At 38.5% G+C, this 16,364-nt stretch overlaps 1 protein-coding gene across 6 annotated transcripts in view; it reads left to right on the plus strand.

Moving 5' to 3' along the window:
- Positions 1-10,151: 10,151 nt before the first annotated feature.
- The window catches only part of anxa3b (annexin A3b), a 103,101-nt gene continuing 96,888 nt past the window's right edge, over positions 10,152-16,364 (plus strand). The window contains exons 1-13 of one of the 6 annotated variants that reach the window (XM_084104611.1): positions 10,152-10,310; positions 10,773-10,816; positions 10,984-11,031; positions 11,129-11,216; positions 11,376-11,470; positions 11,560-11,673; positions 12,326-12,416; positions 12,507-12,586; positions 12,693-12,749; positions 12,911-13,004; positions 13,215-13,310; positions 13,735-13,793; positions 13,921-14,043. In XM_084104611.1, coding sequence (XP_083960737.1) covers positions 10,802-10,816; positions 10,984-11,031; positions 11,129-11,216; positions 11,376-11,470; positions 11,560-11,673; positions 12,326-12,416; positions 12,507-12,586; positions 12,693-12,749; positions 12,911-13,004; positions 13,215-13,310; positions 13,735-13,793; positions 13,921-14,043 — 960 coding nt within the window. In that variant the 5' untranslated portion in view covers positions 10,152-10,310; positions 10,773-10,801. Of the gene's footprint in view, positions 10,319-10,772; positions 10,817-10,983; positions 11,032-11,128; positions 11,217-11,375; positions 11,471-11,559; positions 11,674-12,325; positions 12,417-12,506; positions 12,587-12,692; positions 12,750-12,910; positions 13,005-13,214; positions 13,311-13,734; positions 13,794-13,920; positions 14,044-16,364 lie in introns of all 6 variants that reach the window. The other 5 variants (XM_084104612.1, XM_084104613.1, XM_084104614.1 and 2 more) reach the window with 5 other exon arrangements.

Here is a 16,364-nt window from a genome sequence, read left to right on the forward strand (position 1 = left end):
TTCTCACTCTTGTGACAATGCTAGAACACTGATATGCTGGTTAGTGGGAATATGAGCACTTTACAGACAACGGGGTCTCCAGGAGCAGAGCAGCGCTATTATGCTTTCCCTGTCCGCGTGCGCTGATTACGGTGCACGCACGCATCCGTACGCGGAGATAGTTACCGGGGACCTCGAGAGCGCGTTTAATCACTTCAGCGGCACCGAATTGGCTCCCGCGCGCTCGACGCGTCCTCGCCTGAAGTGCGCGAGCCACCCCGACCGCCTCATCAAGAATCCAATCAGTTTAAGCGCGAGATGCACTTCGCTGGAGATGAAAAAAGCTTTTCCTTCGGGATGTCGGTGCCATAAGGGCATGATCACTGCATATGCAAAGTGGAAGGGAAATTAGCGCGGATTCTCTTTCTTCTGATAGTCATGCATATATCAGGGCAGCGTGTAAGGAGTTCAAAACGAAGCCTTTTCTGGCGAATGCATTATTCATTCTTGATCTCATGTCAATCTGAGCGCTTTTTAAAGAATTACACAACTTATGTGGCTTGGTTGTGAAATGCATCGAAATGTATCATGTAGGTAGCCTATACGTAAACGTGCGGTTAGATTTAACCGCTGCATGCTCATGTCACTTCACACTTGAATTGGATTTCGAGCTCGCTGCTGTTATTCGATATCAGCCTAACAAACTTTTCCTCCGTGATCATTTATTATGTGGCCTGCGATAAAGCACAGTGCTGAAATCCCTCTCACTTAATTATTTTTCCTGTTTTTTTTCCAGTTTTCAGCAATTTAATTAATCTCTTTACGAGCTCCCATCATTTTGTAGATATTTTCAGCCATGTGTTTTTGTAAACTGTGTTGTTTTTTTTTGTTTTTTTTAAAGAAAGAAATTCGAGCATTCGTGTGTCCTTGTAATCTTTAATCAAAATAACTTCCCCTCCCTCTTGCAGCAACATCTCTTGATCTCAGATGACGTGTTTACTGGCGCGAGGGCGGGACAACCTGTCATTCAAATGAGATCACAGCAATAGCAAAACACAACCATCCAATCAATAGAGTGGTGCAGGTATGACGTCAGAACCCGGAAGACTAAATAATTCACAGGGTTCCTTTGGGATTTTCCTGTGAGGTTTTATAATATATGGGGCTTTAAAATTTTGTGTAATATTAAGCCTATGGTAAACATAACTTGACGATATTATGACATTTTGTTCTTCAACGTAAATTGCACATAGCCTACTCCAAACTAAGTCTTATTTAATCCTACTTAATAAAAACGTACTTTTTCAAAAATGAACATATTGCTTCAAAATTCACATTTTTGCAATCGGTGTGTGTAATTTACGTTGTAGAACAAAACGTCAAAGTATTGTCAAGTTATGTTTATCATAGGCTTTACTTTACACCTAATTTGAAAACCCCCATTATAAATATGCCTATAGGTCTCTATATATATAGTAGCCATGGGCTATAAACCATGATTTGCTGCTTGCTATTTATAGATTCAGGTGGTATTAGGGGGAGTGATATGTTCACTTTGGGGGCATCTGATTGGACAAAAAGTCATCAATATTTTTGTTTTCCAGGAAGAGGAAATGTGGAATTTTTAAAAAGTAGACTAAACTTCAACTTTTTGCTGGCTTGCACTATAAATGCAAATCTAGTTTTTAAAACAAATCTGTAAGTTGGGACTTCCCACAACTTGCCCTCCATCCAACCTGAACGACCTAAACCTGAGCTATATGTGCAATTACATCCTGGCACAGGGTGCGCTCATTAGATGAATCCTATTGAACAGAAACGTCTTTGAGTTTGAAGTGGTTAAACTGTCATTTCAAATCGTCTGGACCTTGTGATTACCGGCACGGGAGGAATTATATATTTAGCTTTAAGTCCGTAGCGATTTCCTGCCCCTGTCTTGATCCTAAGTGACTGGAGCACTAGATACCCCCATCTCCACGGAGTCGTGATATTCCCCCAGGAGAACTGTAATCAACGGCTCAAAGCACGGAGAGACGCGAGATGAGGCGAGTGCGGGTCACGGCGTACATGCGCACGTGCTCAAAGCTGTCTGTGCTGCTGCTGAGCGCATATTATTCATAAGTCTTTACTGCACAAACCAGAAGGGAGGCACCTGCCATGCAAGTTAGTTAGAGGGACACGCGACTGGGGTGAGAGGCCTTGCTGAGCCCGTGATCACAAGTGACAGTGGAAGGGAATGAAAGTGGACCGCAGTTCTGTGTCACGAACAGATCTAAAGATTGGGTAGTGGAGTAACTCGCCATCTAATAAGGCACAGAATGCGTTTTTGCATTCTATTTCGCTACTTATCCGTTGTTTTTCTATCTATGTAAACATCTGCTATATAGACGGATGTGTTTGACCGTTGTGCTCAAGTCTTTTGCAGCGTTTCGCGCATGACCAGGCTTTCTAAAGTTAAAACTTTTTATAGACCTTGAAGGTTTTTTTGTTTGTTTGTTTTTTTATACCTTGAATTGCCCCTTTAAGGCCACCTTATGAGATTTCGCAATGAGTAGGCCTAGCATGAAAAAATAAAATGTTTACTTCTTGAGTTTATAGGTTGGTGGTCTCACATATAGGCAGACGAGTGGCATAGAGTCTGGTCGACTTTCGCTGCGTCCGAAATCACGTACTACTGAGTTTGAACTTGAACTTATTTTGCGACCGCTAAGTATGTTCTATAGTATAAATGTGTGTATGAATATAATCCAGACGTACTAGGGTCATAGGTATAGGTCATCAGGGGACTTTTCCTTGTTTTTTGAAAATATGTTTTCAGACACACTGCTCTTTTGGTAGACTATTTTTCCCTATGTAGTAGGAAAGTATTACATTTTGGACTCAGCGTTTGTACATTATTCTGGCCAAGATCTGCCCACTTACACAAGAACATGTAAGTATGTAGCCTATATAGGCCTAAATGGCACAAAAATAATAGACCGGTATGGAAAAACTCGAAATATAGTGTGCCACTAATGTTTGTGCGGAAGAAATTAGCATGTCCAAATGATTTCGCAAGCAAAATTAATGTCTGTCTGTCAAGTTCTTAGTAATATTGGTTTCATATGGTTTTGAAAAAACTAAATTAAGAAAAGTTCCAATTTAATGACAAAAATGTCATGTGGTGTAACCATCAAGTAAAAAATAACTTTTTCCTCACGCCATGAATACATGCGAATATACACATCTTAATCATTTAAAAATATATATTTTTGAATGTTTCCAATTGGTAAAAAAAATTAAAATGACTTTTTAAACATAGCTACTCATAGAAGAGGTGTAATCAAGTTTTTGTATCCAAGACTTGCATTTTTACATTACATAAATTAATTGATAGAACAAAAAAAAATGCTATATGCTAATTAGGCTACATGTGCCCATCAAAGCTAAATGACATCAGAGAGCAGACTCATGATGTGTTACAGAGCCCCTCTTATCAAATGTTAAGTCACAAAAAAAGGATTAATGCATCGGAGTCGAATACATGATAAGCTTCATTAAAAAGGATTGTCTTTTCGAGAGTAAATGCGTGGAGTGGACAGGAAGTCTACTAATCTGTAACCTGATGCGCAAGGAAGGAAGGACTCAGGAACCAGCCTTCAGAGCTTTCACCAATCATATTCATCACAGAACCCAGTCCAGCCTCATTAGACCACAGCGCTGCACTTAACTAAACATCTTTTCCATAAAATAAATGCTTCCAGGTTACCCTCTGCGCAGGTCGCGCTCGCATCTGATCTCAATTATCGTCGTGCAGCGGTCGAGGATCGAGCCTAGCCAATGGCGGTGATGTTGGACCTCTGAATCCACCGGCTGAAAGCGTCAACTGTGGCGTACATACGTCCTGTATGTCACATTAAACAATGGGGGTTGGGGGTCTTATTGAATAATTGGTTCCTCATGGGTTCTTTCTCGAGGAATATTAATTACGGGATGATTTAAACCTTTTTGGGGTCTTTGGGTGAGCGTTGTGAGGGGAAGTAAGGCCTAGTGCTGGATGGTGTAGCGTTTGATGGGTTTAACTGTCATTTTGTCTGGGAGGAGATTGGACATTTGGTCTGTAGTTCAAGAGGAGGCATTTCTCGTCTAGAGGATTTCATGTGGACTGAGGTTTTGGCAGTGTTTCCCAAATTAATAGAGTCTTTCAGCATCTAATTTTTCTTACGGTCACTGGAAATGAAGAAAAGAAAAGCACAATGAGGAAAGCTGCGCCACATATGCTTTCTGCTCACACAGGAAAATAGCCTAGGCCCTCTTGTTTTTTCCTCAGACAAGATGCCAAAAAGAAAAAAAAAGGTGGAAATAGTTTGTTTGTCTACCTCTCCTGTGGTCCTTCGATCCTTAAAGACACATATCAATCATCTATCTTTTTAGTCTAGCTGTGGTTAGTCTTAAAGGCAGCAAAGGCTTCATTGTAATGTGTTTATAGGACTGAGCATGCAGCATTTACTTAATTTCAGCTAATTGCACTTTCTCCTGATTTAGACAAGACTCCACCATGTGGCATCATGTAGAACAACAGCCTGAGGTGATTAAAAACCTCAGGTTGTCATCTATTAGCTTTATCAATTCATCATAGCGTAGACTCTATGACATGATTAATGTTGCCTTCACGTGGTATATCGTAAATGTCCTACTTCCCACTTCTGAAGTCGTGATTCGCTCGTCGTATTCAAGAGCTTTGTTGTCGGAAAGAACAGGAATCATGGAGGACACCAGGTTTATTCTTGTTTATTTATTGGGAAAATCTTTTTAAATCCAAAGTGATATTTAGCGTCATTGACAACCAACATTCACCACTTTAACCTATCTAACGTTAGGCTATACACAGCTTGCTGACGATTCTGGAATTTCAGTCAAATATACAGGCTATTTATTCACTGTGTAGGCTATTAAACATGCAATAGCTAGGCTAGGCTACTCTTCAAATGATCATTCATATGACTATATGTAAATAAGCACAACTTTAACGACAAATCAAGGCGATGTAGCTGTTGTGAAAAAAAACTAATGAAGAATGGCAGTCACAGTCGTTCTCCCCTCCGCCATGTTTAAAGTTTATGGCCCACCCAACTTGTGAACTTGGGTATCAAAATTATCCCTGAGCTTCCCAGTGGTAAAGACGAATTGAGAGGGAGTTAATGTCCAATTTTTAACTAGAATGATTAACAGGAAGTTTTTGGGGCTAGTTGTCACTTATAGCAGGTAATATTTTGGGGGAGTTAATTTTACAAAATCGCTAATGAACATTTTCACTGTCATTGGCCAGAAAAAAAGAAGAAGAAAAAAAAAACACATTTAATAAACATTATAATGTTGTGTCAAGAAGCACATTGTCTAATTGGCTTTTTAGCTAAAAACATTAAAAGCATAAAAGTACATAAAATACCAATGTTTAGTTATAAAAATATTGTAACAAATACATTTAAAACAATACTTTATGAATTATATATATTTATGTGACAACTTGACCCTGACATGATATTTATGAAAAAAAACTCTAATACAGTTAAACCTTCAGTTAAAATCTATTGTCATTATAGTTGACTATTGTTTGAATATATGCTAGTGTAGTTTTATTGTTTTTCATCACTTAGCTTTAGCAAAAATATGAGCATTCAAAGCAGAATATTTTCACATTTTTACTCATATTTAGCCTACACAAACTGTGCAATAATCAGTCAATTTGTTCTGTATGTGTGAAACTATTTGGGCAAAGTTTGATTCTGTTTAGAGGAAGTTGTGATTTTTGTTCAAAAATGCAGAAAAACAGTCATTTTAAATGTTCATTAAATACAGACACCGCAAATATGCTTTTTAGTATGCATTCATTTACCAGATAAATTCATCTTTTATGAACATCTAAAAAAAAGGCATATCAGTGTTACAGAATAAAATTAGCCTTAAAACTGAAATATGATTTATGAGTAAATAAATGGGTTTGCCTTTAATAGCTTACTTTTTCAGTAGATACAATAAAATATGAATAAATTAAATATATACACTACCGGTCAAAAGTTTTATATCGGTAAGATTTTTAATGTTTTTAAAAGAAGTCTCTTCTGCTCACCAAGGCTGCATTTATTTGATTAAAAATACAAACAACAACAGTCATATTGTGAAATATTATTACAATTTAAAACAGCTGTTTGTGAATATATAGTTAAGTGTAATTTATTCCTGTGATCAAAGCTGAATTTTCAGTATCATTACTCCAGTTTCAGTGTCACATGATCCTTCAGAAATCAGTCTAATATGATAATTTGATGCACAAGACACATTTTTGATTATTATCAATGTTGAAAACAGTTTTTTACATTTTTATTTCAGGATTATTTGATGAATAGAACAGCATTTATCTGAAATGGAAAGCTTTTGTAACATTAAACACTACCCTTCAAAAGTTAGGGGTCAGTAAGAATTTTAATTTTATTTTTGGGGGAAATAAATAAAATAAATCAATACTTTTATTCATCAAGGATGAGTTAAACTGATCAAAAGTTACAGTAAAGACATTTATAATGTTAGAAAATATTCTATTTTAAATAAATGCTGTTCTTTTGAACTTTCTATTCATCAAAGAATTTTGAAAAAAAAATTGTACACAACTGTTTTCAACATTTAAAATAATAATGAATGTTTTTTTTTTTTTTTTGAGCATAAAATCAGCATATTAGAATGATTTCTGAAGGATCACTGAAGACTGGAGTAATGATGCTGAAAATTCAGCTTTGATCACAGGAATAAATTACATTTTAAAATATATTAAAATAGAAAACAGTCATTTTAAATGTCATAATATTTCACAATAATCAAAAGGTTTTTTTATTGTTTTTTATCAAATAAATGCAGCCTTGGTGAGCAGAAGAGACTTCTTTTAAAAACATTTAAAAATCTTACCGATCTAAAACTTTTGACCAGTAGTATATATAGCCTATATATATATATATATATATATATATATATATATTATATATATATATATATACTGAGAAAGTGTGGAAACCAAAGAGCTTGATGAAAGTCTATTTTTTTTATTCAGCTCTCATTTGTCCTCCATACTCTTATATATATATATATATATATATATATATATATATATATATATATATATATATATATATATATATACAGTGAGGAAAATAGGTATTTGAACACCCTGCTATTTTGCAAGTTCTCCCACTTGGAAATCATGGAGGGGTCTGAAATTGTCATCGTAGGTTGATTTTTTAACTATTTATTTGTATGATACAGCTGCAAATAAGTATTTGAACACCTGTCTATCAGCTAGAATTCTGACCCTCAAAGACCTGTTAGTCTGCCTTTAAAATGTCCACCTCCACTCCATTTATTATCCTAAATTAGATGCACCTGTTTGAGGTCGTTAGCTGCATAAAGACACCTCTCCACCCCATACAATCAGTAAGAATCCAACTACTAACATGGCCAAGACCAAAGAGCTGTCCAAAGACACTAGAGACAAAATTGTACACCTCCACAAGGCTGGAAAGGGCTACGGGGAAATTGCCAAGCAGCTTGGTGAAAAAAGGTCCACTGTTGGAGCAATCATTAGAAAATGGAAGAAGCTAAACATGACTGTCAATCTCCCTCGGACTGGGGCTCCATGCAAGATCTCACCTCGTGGGGTCTCAATGATCCTAAGAAAGGTGAGAAATCAGCCCAGAACTACACGGGAGGAGCTGGTCAATGACCTGAAAAGAGCTGGGACCACCGTTTCCAAGGTTACTGTTGGTAATACACTAAGGCGTCATGGTTTGGGGGTGTTTTTCTGCACATGGGACAGGGCGACTGCACTGTATTAAGGAGAGGATGACTGGGGTCATGTATTGTGAGATTTTGGGGAACAACCTCCTTCCCTCAGTTAGAGCATTGAAGATGGGTCGAGGCTGGGTCTTCCAACATGACAATGACCCGAAGCACACAGCCAGGATAACCAAGGAGTGGCTCTGTAAGAAGCATATCAAGGTTCTGGCGTGGCCTATCTCCAGACCTAAACCCAATAGAGAGTCTTTGGAGGGAGCTCAAACTCCGTGTTTCTCAGCGACAGCCCAGAAACCTGACTGATCTAGAGAAGATCTGTGTGGAGGAGTGGGCCAAAATCCCTCCTGCCGTGTGTGAAAAACTACAGGAAACGTTTGACCTCTGTAATTGCAAACAAAGGCTACTGTACCAAATATTAACATTGATTTTCTCAGGTGTTCAAATACTTATTTGCAGCTGTATCATACAAATAAATAGTTAAAAAATCATACATTGTGATTTCTGGATTTTTTTTTTTAGATTATGTCTCTCACAGTGGACATGCACCTACGATGACAATTTCAGACCCCTCCATGATTTCTAAGTGGGAGAACTTGCAAAATAGCAGGGTGTTCAAATACTTATTTTCCTCACTGTATATATATATATATAAGATTTGTCTCATTTTGTATGTTCCGATCACAGAAAATGACAAAAATGTATGAAATTTGAAGTTAAATTTCAAAATATCTTTTTTCTTGGTTCCCTGTATTTTGTATCCACATATTCCATTGTGCTCACCAGTTTTTAAAAAAGGTAAATAAAAAGTAAAAAATAAAAGTATATAGCCTATATGGAAGTATTTGACTGTGGATTCTGTATTTGTATGCTTCAGCTAGTGCTCAGTGATCTTCTCAGAGCACAAAGCTCTCCTGGTCTCTCTGGGAAAGACTTGGTATCCCTCAGTGTTCTGGAGCAATCTGCACTTAAGACGTTACTCTGGCTTGGATCATCCGCTGCTTCCTTCAACCCACAATTTGCTCAAGTGTGCTGCAGTGGAGATTCGACTAGATAAAAGAGGGCTGGTGTTTTACATACACTCAGCTGGCCTCTTGTGAAATTGAAATATTAATGTATCTTTTCAGCAGTGGTTGTGGAGAACAGGTGATTTACCGAGGTTGTAAACCTCAACAGCTCTTGACAAATGAGAGCTGAATCAAAAAACTAGACTTTCATCAAGCTCTTTGGTTTCCACACTTTCTCAGTTTCTGGGTTTTGCACGAGGTCAAGGCTTTCGAAAAATAAAGCTAAATTTGTATTTTCCCCAGTGACAACCAGCAGAGGGAGACATCAGACAGTGCTAGAAGCAGCTACGCTAAATCAGCAAGATATAGGGTTAGTTGGGGCTGTATCTCAGTCAGAGTGAGTAAAAGTTTTGTGAATTCTGTCCTTCATGCTAAAATTACAGTATCTTGAAATAGCTGACCAAGTGAACACAATTAAACCAAACGGGCAGCATTCAGACAAGAGTAATATGTGTAGGCTAATGAAGGAACATTGTAAATGAAAGGCTAAGTTATTTTCTTTAGACACGTTTTTTTTGTTGTTGTTGTTGTTTTGTTTTTTTGCTAAATTAATGTCAAGTTGAGACAAGTTGTCTCATGCTAAGTTGTTTTATACATTTACATTTATGCATTTGGCTGAAGCATTTGTCAGCATCTGTCTCAGGTAGGCTATGTACTGTTTGTTGGGCTTGTAAAGATCACGGCGAGTTGGGATTGTTTCATATAAATGATTATTTAATGTTTTTTAAAATGGATATTTGTCTTTATTAGGGTTTTATAGCCTACAATTTATAGTTTTATATAGGACATGTGATATCTTCAGTGCAGGACATGACATAACTTCCACAACTAAACTGGACAGGAAAGGACTAGCGAAATGGATTATGTTAGTGCTGAATATTGTACTCATGAAACAGTAACATTCATATTTGATGTTTCAGATTATGATTTTATGACTGTGCTTATGAACAGCTGCTGGTCCTGGCAAAAGATTCAGCGTTGATAATAGCCAACAATCAGTCAACTTCCTTATTCCCATAGGAAATTATGAAATGCGTTTTGAGTAATAAAACTAACCGGATATATTTCTTGCTCGTTTTTCTTGCTCACGCGAGCCATGACTCAAACTCATAGATTAATCATCTGTGAAAGTGTTGTCCTGCTGGGAACAGCTTTTTTAATAAGCTTTTTTTTATTGCATTTGGGAGCAAATGCAAAGTCATACTATGAGCTGAAACTGTAGGCTACATTTTAACTAGTTTATTAACACATTCATCATATAGGCTGCATATGTGATGTTTGGCTCTCAGTTGTGGCCACGTAAACTGGCGTGAGACACGCATTCAGGCCGAGCTCGTGGAGTGATCTCATATCCTTTAGTGTTTGCGCTGGGTGTAGCCTGTGGTCACAGTAGTGAAAGGTGTGGCTTGCAGTACACACACAGACAGAGAGAGACGCTTCAGCAAGGTAAAGTTGTAAGTTTGTTCCGAAATCTACTGAAATCAGTGTTTATGCCAACCGTGCAGTTCTTTACCTAGTCGATTTTGATGTGTTTGTGTGTGTGTTACAATGCGTGTTGCCAAGTATTCGTGTGTAAAAGACGCGAGAATCATCATGTTTTGTTGGGTTTGCTCTCAGCGAGCTCGGTGATGTTAACGGATTTTGTCATTCTGTAGTGAATCGCTTATAAAAATTGCATAAAACATCAACTTTGCTATGATACTTGCGTGATCGGGATGTAATCCTCCATTTTGACCAAATTCATCATTAATGCGTAAAGATGCGCAGCGTTAGAATTAATGCAGCTTTACGCTTTTGAAAACATTAACAAAGCTTTTGATTGTGACTAAAAACTTTAACTAAAAAACAGAAGTTTATTGATTTACATTTCTGTACAATATAACAAATATAATTATTATCTGGTTGCAGAGCTAAAAACCCAGCCACAAACAGCAAGAATGTCTTCTGTATGGGTCAGTACAGTTGTTTGTTTTAGATTGACAGACTTAATTTACATTATTCTTCTGAAAGTGTGTGTGTGTGTGTGTGTGTGTGTGTGTGTGTGTGTGTGTGTGTGTGTGTGTTTAAAGGAAGATAATAGTTTATTCAGAACATTTAATACTTTCTGTTTTACTTTCAGGATGACTTGGATCTTCTCCTGGAATCCCCCTCCTCTCTGACTGTTACTGTAAGATTGTCATTGTATTTTATTAGTTTTATATACAGTCAATATTGTATTTGAGAATATTTACTTAGTTATCATCAGCGTGATCTGTTTTATTAAGTCAACAGCACGCGGCACGATTAAGGAGAAGCCTGGCTTTACTCCAGGGGAGGATGCTGCTGCTTTAAGGAAAGCCATTGAAGGCATTGGTAAGGAACTAGTGTGGACTTTTAGTGAACTTACACTGCACATGTTCAACTGAGATGTTGAAATCCTGTTCCTATTTATTTGCCCGCTGTCATTGACCTAATGTCACAATGAGGAACTGTGTGTGTAAATTCTTCAATTCTAAATGTTCAATTCTTCAGGAACTACTGAAAAGACTCTAATTGACATTCTGACTCAAAGAAGCAATGCCCAGCGCCAGCTGATCTGTAAAGCGTATCAGGACGCCACTGGAAGGGTAAAACACCATCGCTGACACACATTCCCTGTGCAAATGTTGCAAATAACTGTTGTCTGATGTTTAAACGCATATGTGTTTCATCTCAGACTCTTTGCCATGACTTGGAAGGTGATACACATGGAGATTTTGAAGATGTTTTGGTGGCCCTGATCACTCCTCCTGCTAAGTTTGACTGCCAAGAGTTCATGCGTGCTATAAAAGTACACAATCTTGTTTCTTTTTGACTGCTAATAGTTTAAATGTCTTTATTTGGACTTTATTTTGAATTGAACTAAGATAAAGTCATTAGCTATGTTTCCATCCACCTATTTTTAAGCAAATTTTGGAGAGGGGTCTGTCTGCGTCCCGCGGTACTACAAACCACGATCAAAAACAATCTTTTGAAGTAAATTATGTTATGTTTCATGTATGAAATGTTTGTAAGACTATCTTATATTGCTTTCGAATCTCATGAAGTATTAAATAACAGCTAGTAAAACATAAATTATACTATCAAATTAATACAGACTCATGGTAATAAAAGCTAAAAACCTAGCGCCCAAATCTAAACCTTACCCTTAAAAAGTACATTTATTGTAGTTACTGAATTACTGAAATTTACTCAATTGAGGCAGATATTTTTTTTTTTTTTTTTTCGATAAGAAGCAAGCAACTTCCATTTTTATTACAGGTATTTTGTGCCAATTTGCCAGAGAGTGATGATTTTGTTCTCTTAAGCACATGGGATGAAACAATGCTTTATTCGCAAATGTGTTATGCGAAATTTCAATTTGGCACATAAGTTGAATTTACAGCTTTGGATGGAAACATAGCTATTGAAGTTCAATGCTAACAGAATGAGTTTCATCACAGGGTGCTGGAACAGACGAAGGCGTTTTGATCGAACTATTTGCATCACGCTCCAACCATCAGATCAAGGCTCTGTGTGATGCATATTTGGCTGGTTTGTATCTTTTTATGTTACTTATTTTCTTTTTTTCCTTTTTTTTGGGTACTTTGTCCCTTGGATCTCATTAAAATGTCTATTTTCCAGAAACCGGAAAACCTCTGATTAAAGACCTGAAATCTGAGGTGTCAGGGGACTTTGAAAAAACATTGTTGATCCTCGCTGAGGTTCAGTCAAATGAATTTTTTTTTCAGTCCTGCATCATATTTAAATTCATTCAAATGAGTTATGTAGCCGTCATGCCTTCAATTTGTTTGTCTTTCTAACTAAAAGGGCAAGAGGGATGAAAGTACCAATGTGGACGTGGCAAAAGCTAAAGAGGATGCTAAGGTGAAGTGAAGACACTATTGCTGATCTTTTGTCAGTTGTTTAACCCCAACTAAATGCATCAAATGAAAAACCAAAATGTCCCAAGAAAGACTGTGCCCATCAAAATGGCGGTAACCATGTGGTGATTTTCTGTTATATCTACACTTGTTATTTTTGTGCAGATCTTGTACGAGGCGGGAGAGAAAAAGTGGGGAACCGACGAGAGCAAGTTTATCGACATCCTCTGCCACAGAAGCGTTCCTCAGCTCAGACAAAGTACCTCCTGCTGGCTTAGACAGCATCATATCCCTCATTTTATATGATGCAGAAATTAATATAAAGCATATGTAGTAATTTTGAAGGAATTGTAAATTAAATGTGAAAGTGATATAAACAGAACTGAAAGGAATAATGTGGTTTCAGAATCACCCACTGTTCCTGTTTACTCTCAGCTGTGTGACCTTTGTTTCAATCTTTTTCTCTCAGCTCTGGTTGAGTATAAGAGTCTGAGCGGAAAGACCCTTCAGGAAAGCATTGAAGGGGAGATGTCTGGAAGACTCGAGGATATTCTGGTGGCTATAGGTGACATTTATAAAAAATATATATATATATATTTTTTTTTAGTGGTGTTTCTTAAGGCACTATTAGGGGTCGTTCACACAGAACACTTTTTTCCATTCCACTTCGCTACTTTTTTCATTATTTTTCAATGTAAATGCACCAGACGGATGTGTTTGATCGCTGCACTCAGGTCTTTTGCAGAGTCTCGCACATGACACAGTGTTCATGCAGCGCTCAAGTTCAAATAAGTTCAACTTTAAAAAAAATCGCGTCTCTATACCTTGCGTTTTTGTTTCGCTTCACTGACCTGAAACTTGAGTGAACGGCCCCGTACTCTTCCTCATGCAATGCATGCATATATTTTTTTTTATTATTATTTATTATATTTTGTTATATGCTGTAATTTTCCACTTGAAAAATCTAATTGAAAATGTCTCTGCTTTAGTGAAATGTGTGAAGAGCACCCCAGCATACCTTGCTGAGCGTCTTAATAAAAGCATGAAGGTTAGAACTGTAATTCTGTAATTGCTTCCCGTTTTTTACCACATTACATTGAAACATGATTCCATAATGACTCTACAACCAAGCAAGTAATCATGTTTTTTGAACAGAAACTTGCTCTTGTTTTCAGGGTGCTGGAACCACTGAATCCACCCTAACTAGAATCATAGTGAGCCGTTCAGAGGTCGACCTGCAGGACATCAAGACAGAATATAAGAAGCTGTTTAACTGTTCCTTATACTCTTCCATTGAGGTAAGAAACATAAGAAGCATTAAATGAGAACTTATGAGTCTAGAATGTCTTTGTCCGAAATCCTATTTTGTTCCTTCACTTAAATGCTGAGAATTGATTTACACCTTTAGTAACATGTGAATGCCTCGCTTGACCAGTGTCTGAAGATGATTTACAGAGTAAATGATTGACATCCTCAGTGGAAGGAACTGGTGATCAGTCCCACCCTAAACTAAGGGCCCGATTGGTTGCGAGGCTGCCTTTAGGGTGTGGGGTAGGGTTAGGGGTTAGTTTCTGTTGTAGTGGTGCGTACAGGGATTGGACAATGAAACTGAAACACTGGCCAATGTAGTGTTGGAGGTTTCATGCCTATGTATGCGTGGCCGATCTTTACTGATTTTACATTCCATCAGTAAGAGCTGAGTGTGAAGGTTAAATTAGCAGAGCAATTGCACAGCTGTACATAAAATATTACAATCCACACAACATAATGGGAGACATATCCATCCATCCAGCCATCCATCCATCTTCTTCCGCTTATCCGGGGCCGGGTCGCAGGGGCAGCAGTCTAAGCAGAGATGCCCAGACTTCCCTCTCCCTAGACACTTCCTCCAGCTCTTCCGGGGGGACACCGAGGCTTTCCCAGGCCAGCCAGGAGACATAGTCTCTCCAGCGTGTCCTAGGTCTTCCCCGGGTTCACCAGGCGCTCGCATACGAGCCCCAACTCCGGGCCTGGCTCCAGGGTGGGGCCCCGGCTGCGCCATACCGGGCGACGTCACGGTCCTCGGTTTAATTTTTCTCATAAGGGGTTTTTGAACCGCTCTTAGTCTGACCCGTCGCCTAGGACCTGTTTGCCTTGGGAGACCCTACCAGGGGCATATAGCCCCAGACAACATAGCTCCTAGGGTCATTCGGGTACTCAAACCCCTCCACCACGTTAAGGTGGCAGTTCAAGGATGGGAGACATATCAGAGTTCAAAAGAGAACACATTGTTGGTGTGTGTTTTGCTGGCTCATCTGTGACCAAGGACAGCAAGTCCCTGTGGAGTATCAAGAGCTGTGGTATCCAGGGTAATGTTGGCATACCTCCACGAAGGACAAATCGCATCCAACAGGAGTAACTGTCGACGCAAGAGGAAGCTGTCTGAAAGGGATATCCAGGTATTAACCCGGATTGTATCCAAAAAACAAAACCACAGCTGTCCAACTCACTGCAGAATTAAATGTGCACCTCGACTCTCCTGTTCGACCAAACCTGTTCGTCAGAAGCTCCACAGAGTCAATATTCAGGGTCGGGCTGCTGTAGCCAAACCTTTGTTTACTCGTGCCAATGCCAAATGTCAATTTCATTGGTGCTAACAGTGCAAATCTTGGGCTGTGGACAATGAGAAACATGTATTTTCTTGTATTTGAGTACACCTTCACTGCCTTTCCCACATCCGTGGGATTTACGATGTGGAGAGGCTTAAAATCCGGACTGTTGCGCCCAGTGATGGTTTGGACTGTAATATCATGGCCTTCCCTACTGTGCTTGATGGACGCGACACTGCCAAGGACTACCGAACCATTCTGCAGGACCATGTAGACCTGATGGTTCAAACATTGTACCCTGAAGGAGGTGCTGTGTTTCAGACACAGCAAGACTTGTGACAGAATGGTTTGATGAACTTGAAAGTGAAGTTGAACATCTCACAGTCACCAGATCTATATATTCTTCAGCCACTTTGGGGTATTTTGGAGGAGCAAGTCAGAAAACATAGTGACTTGGCCATTGTTCAGAAAGAGGAATGGCTCAAAAATCCCTCTGGCCACTGTGTGTGAAGGGCTTTGTTACCACTGTCATTCCCAAAATGAATTGATGCTGTATCGGCTGCAAGACCATTGGTTTTAAACCAGGTGTTTCAGTTTCATTGTGCAACCTTGTACCTTTCGGCACGCAGGTAACAAAAAAACATTGCTCGTTTAGGGGCACAACGTTTCAACTAAAAACTGAAAACTTGTTCTGCATTTTGGCCATTTACACGACAACAGCGTTTGGTGGCCTGAAAATGCACATTTTTTTAAAACAGATTTTAAAGTGCTAGTTATTGAAAACTATACTGTTATCGTCTCCGTGTAAACTACAAAAATGCGAAATTGTAAAATTAGTGACGTCACGCGGATGTGTATTACGCTTTCAGCCAATAGGCTTAGTGTTTCTTAACAAGGTGACATCGCTATCTACTGGCCTGACATGAATGATACAGCGTTTTTAATCGTTTTCACGGATCCCTGTGAACGGGATTGTTTTGACAACAGCGTCGTCTGTACGCAAAAAACTTTTCCGTTTTCAGTACTTCGTT

Source organism: Abramis brama (genome assembly GCF_963993115.1).
Source record: "Abramis brama genome assembly, chromosome: 25".
Taxonomy (NCBI): domain Eukaryota; kingdom Metazoa; phylum Chordata; class Actinopteri; order Cypriniformes; family Leuciscidae; genus Abramis; species Abramis brama.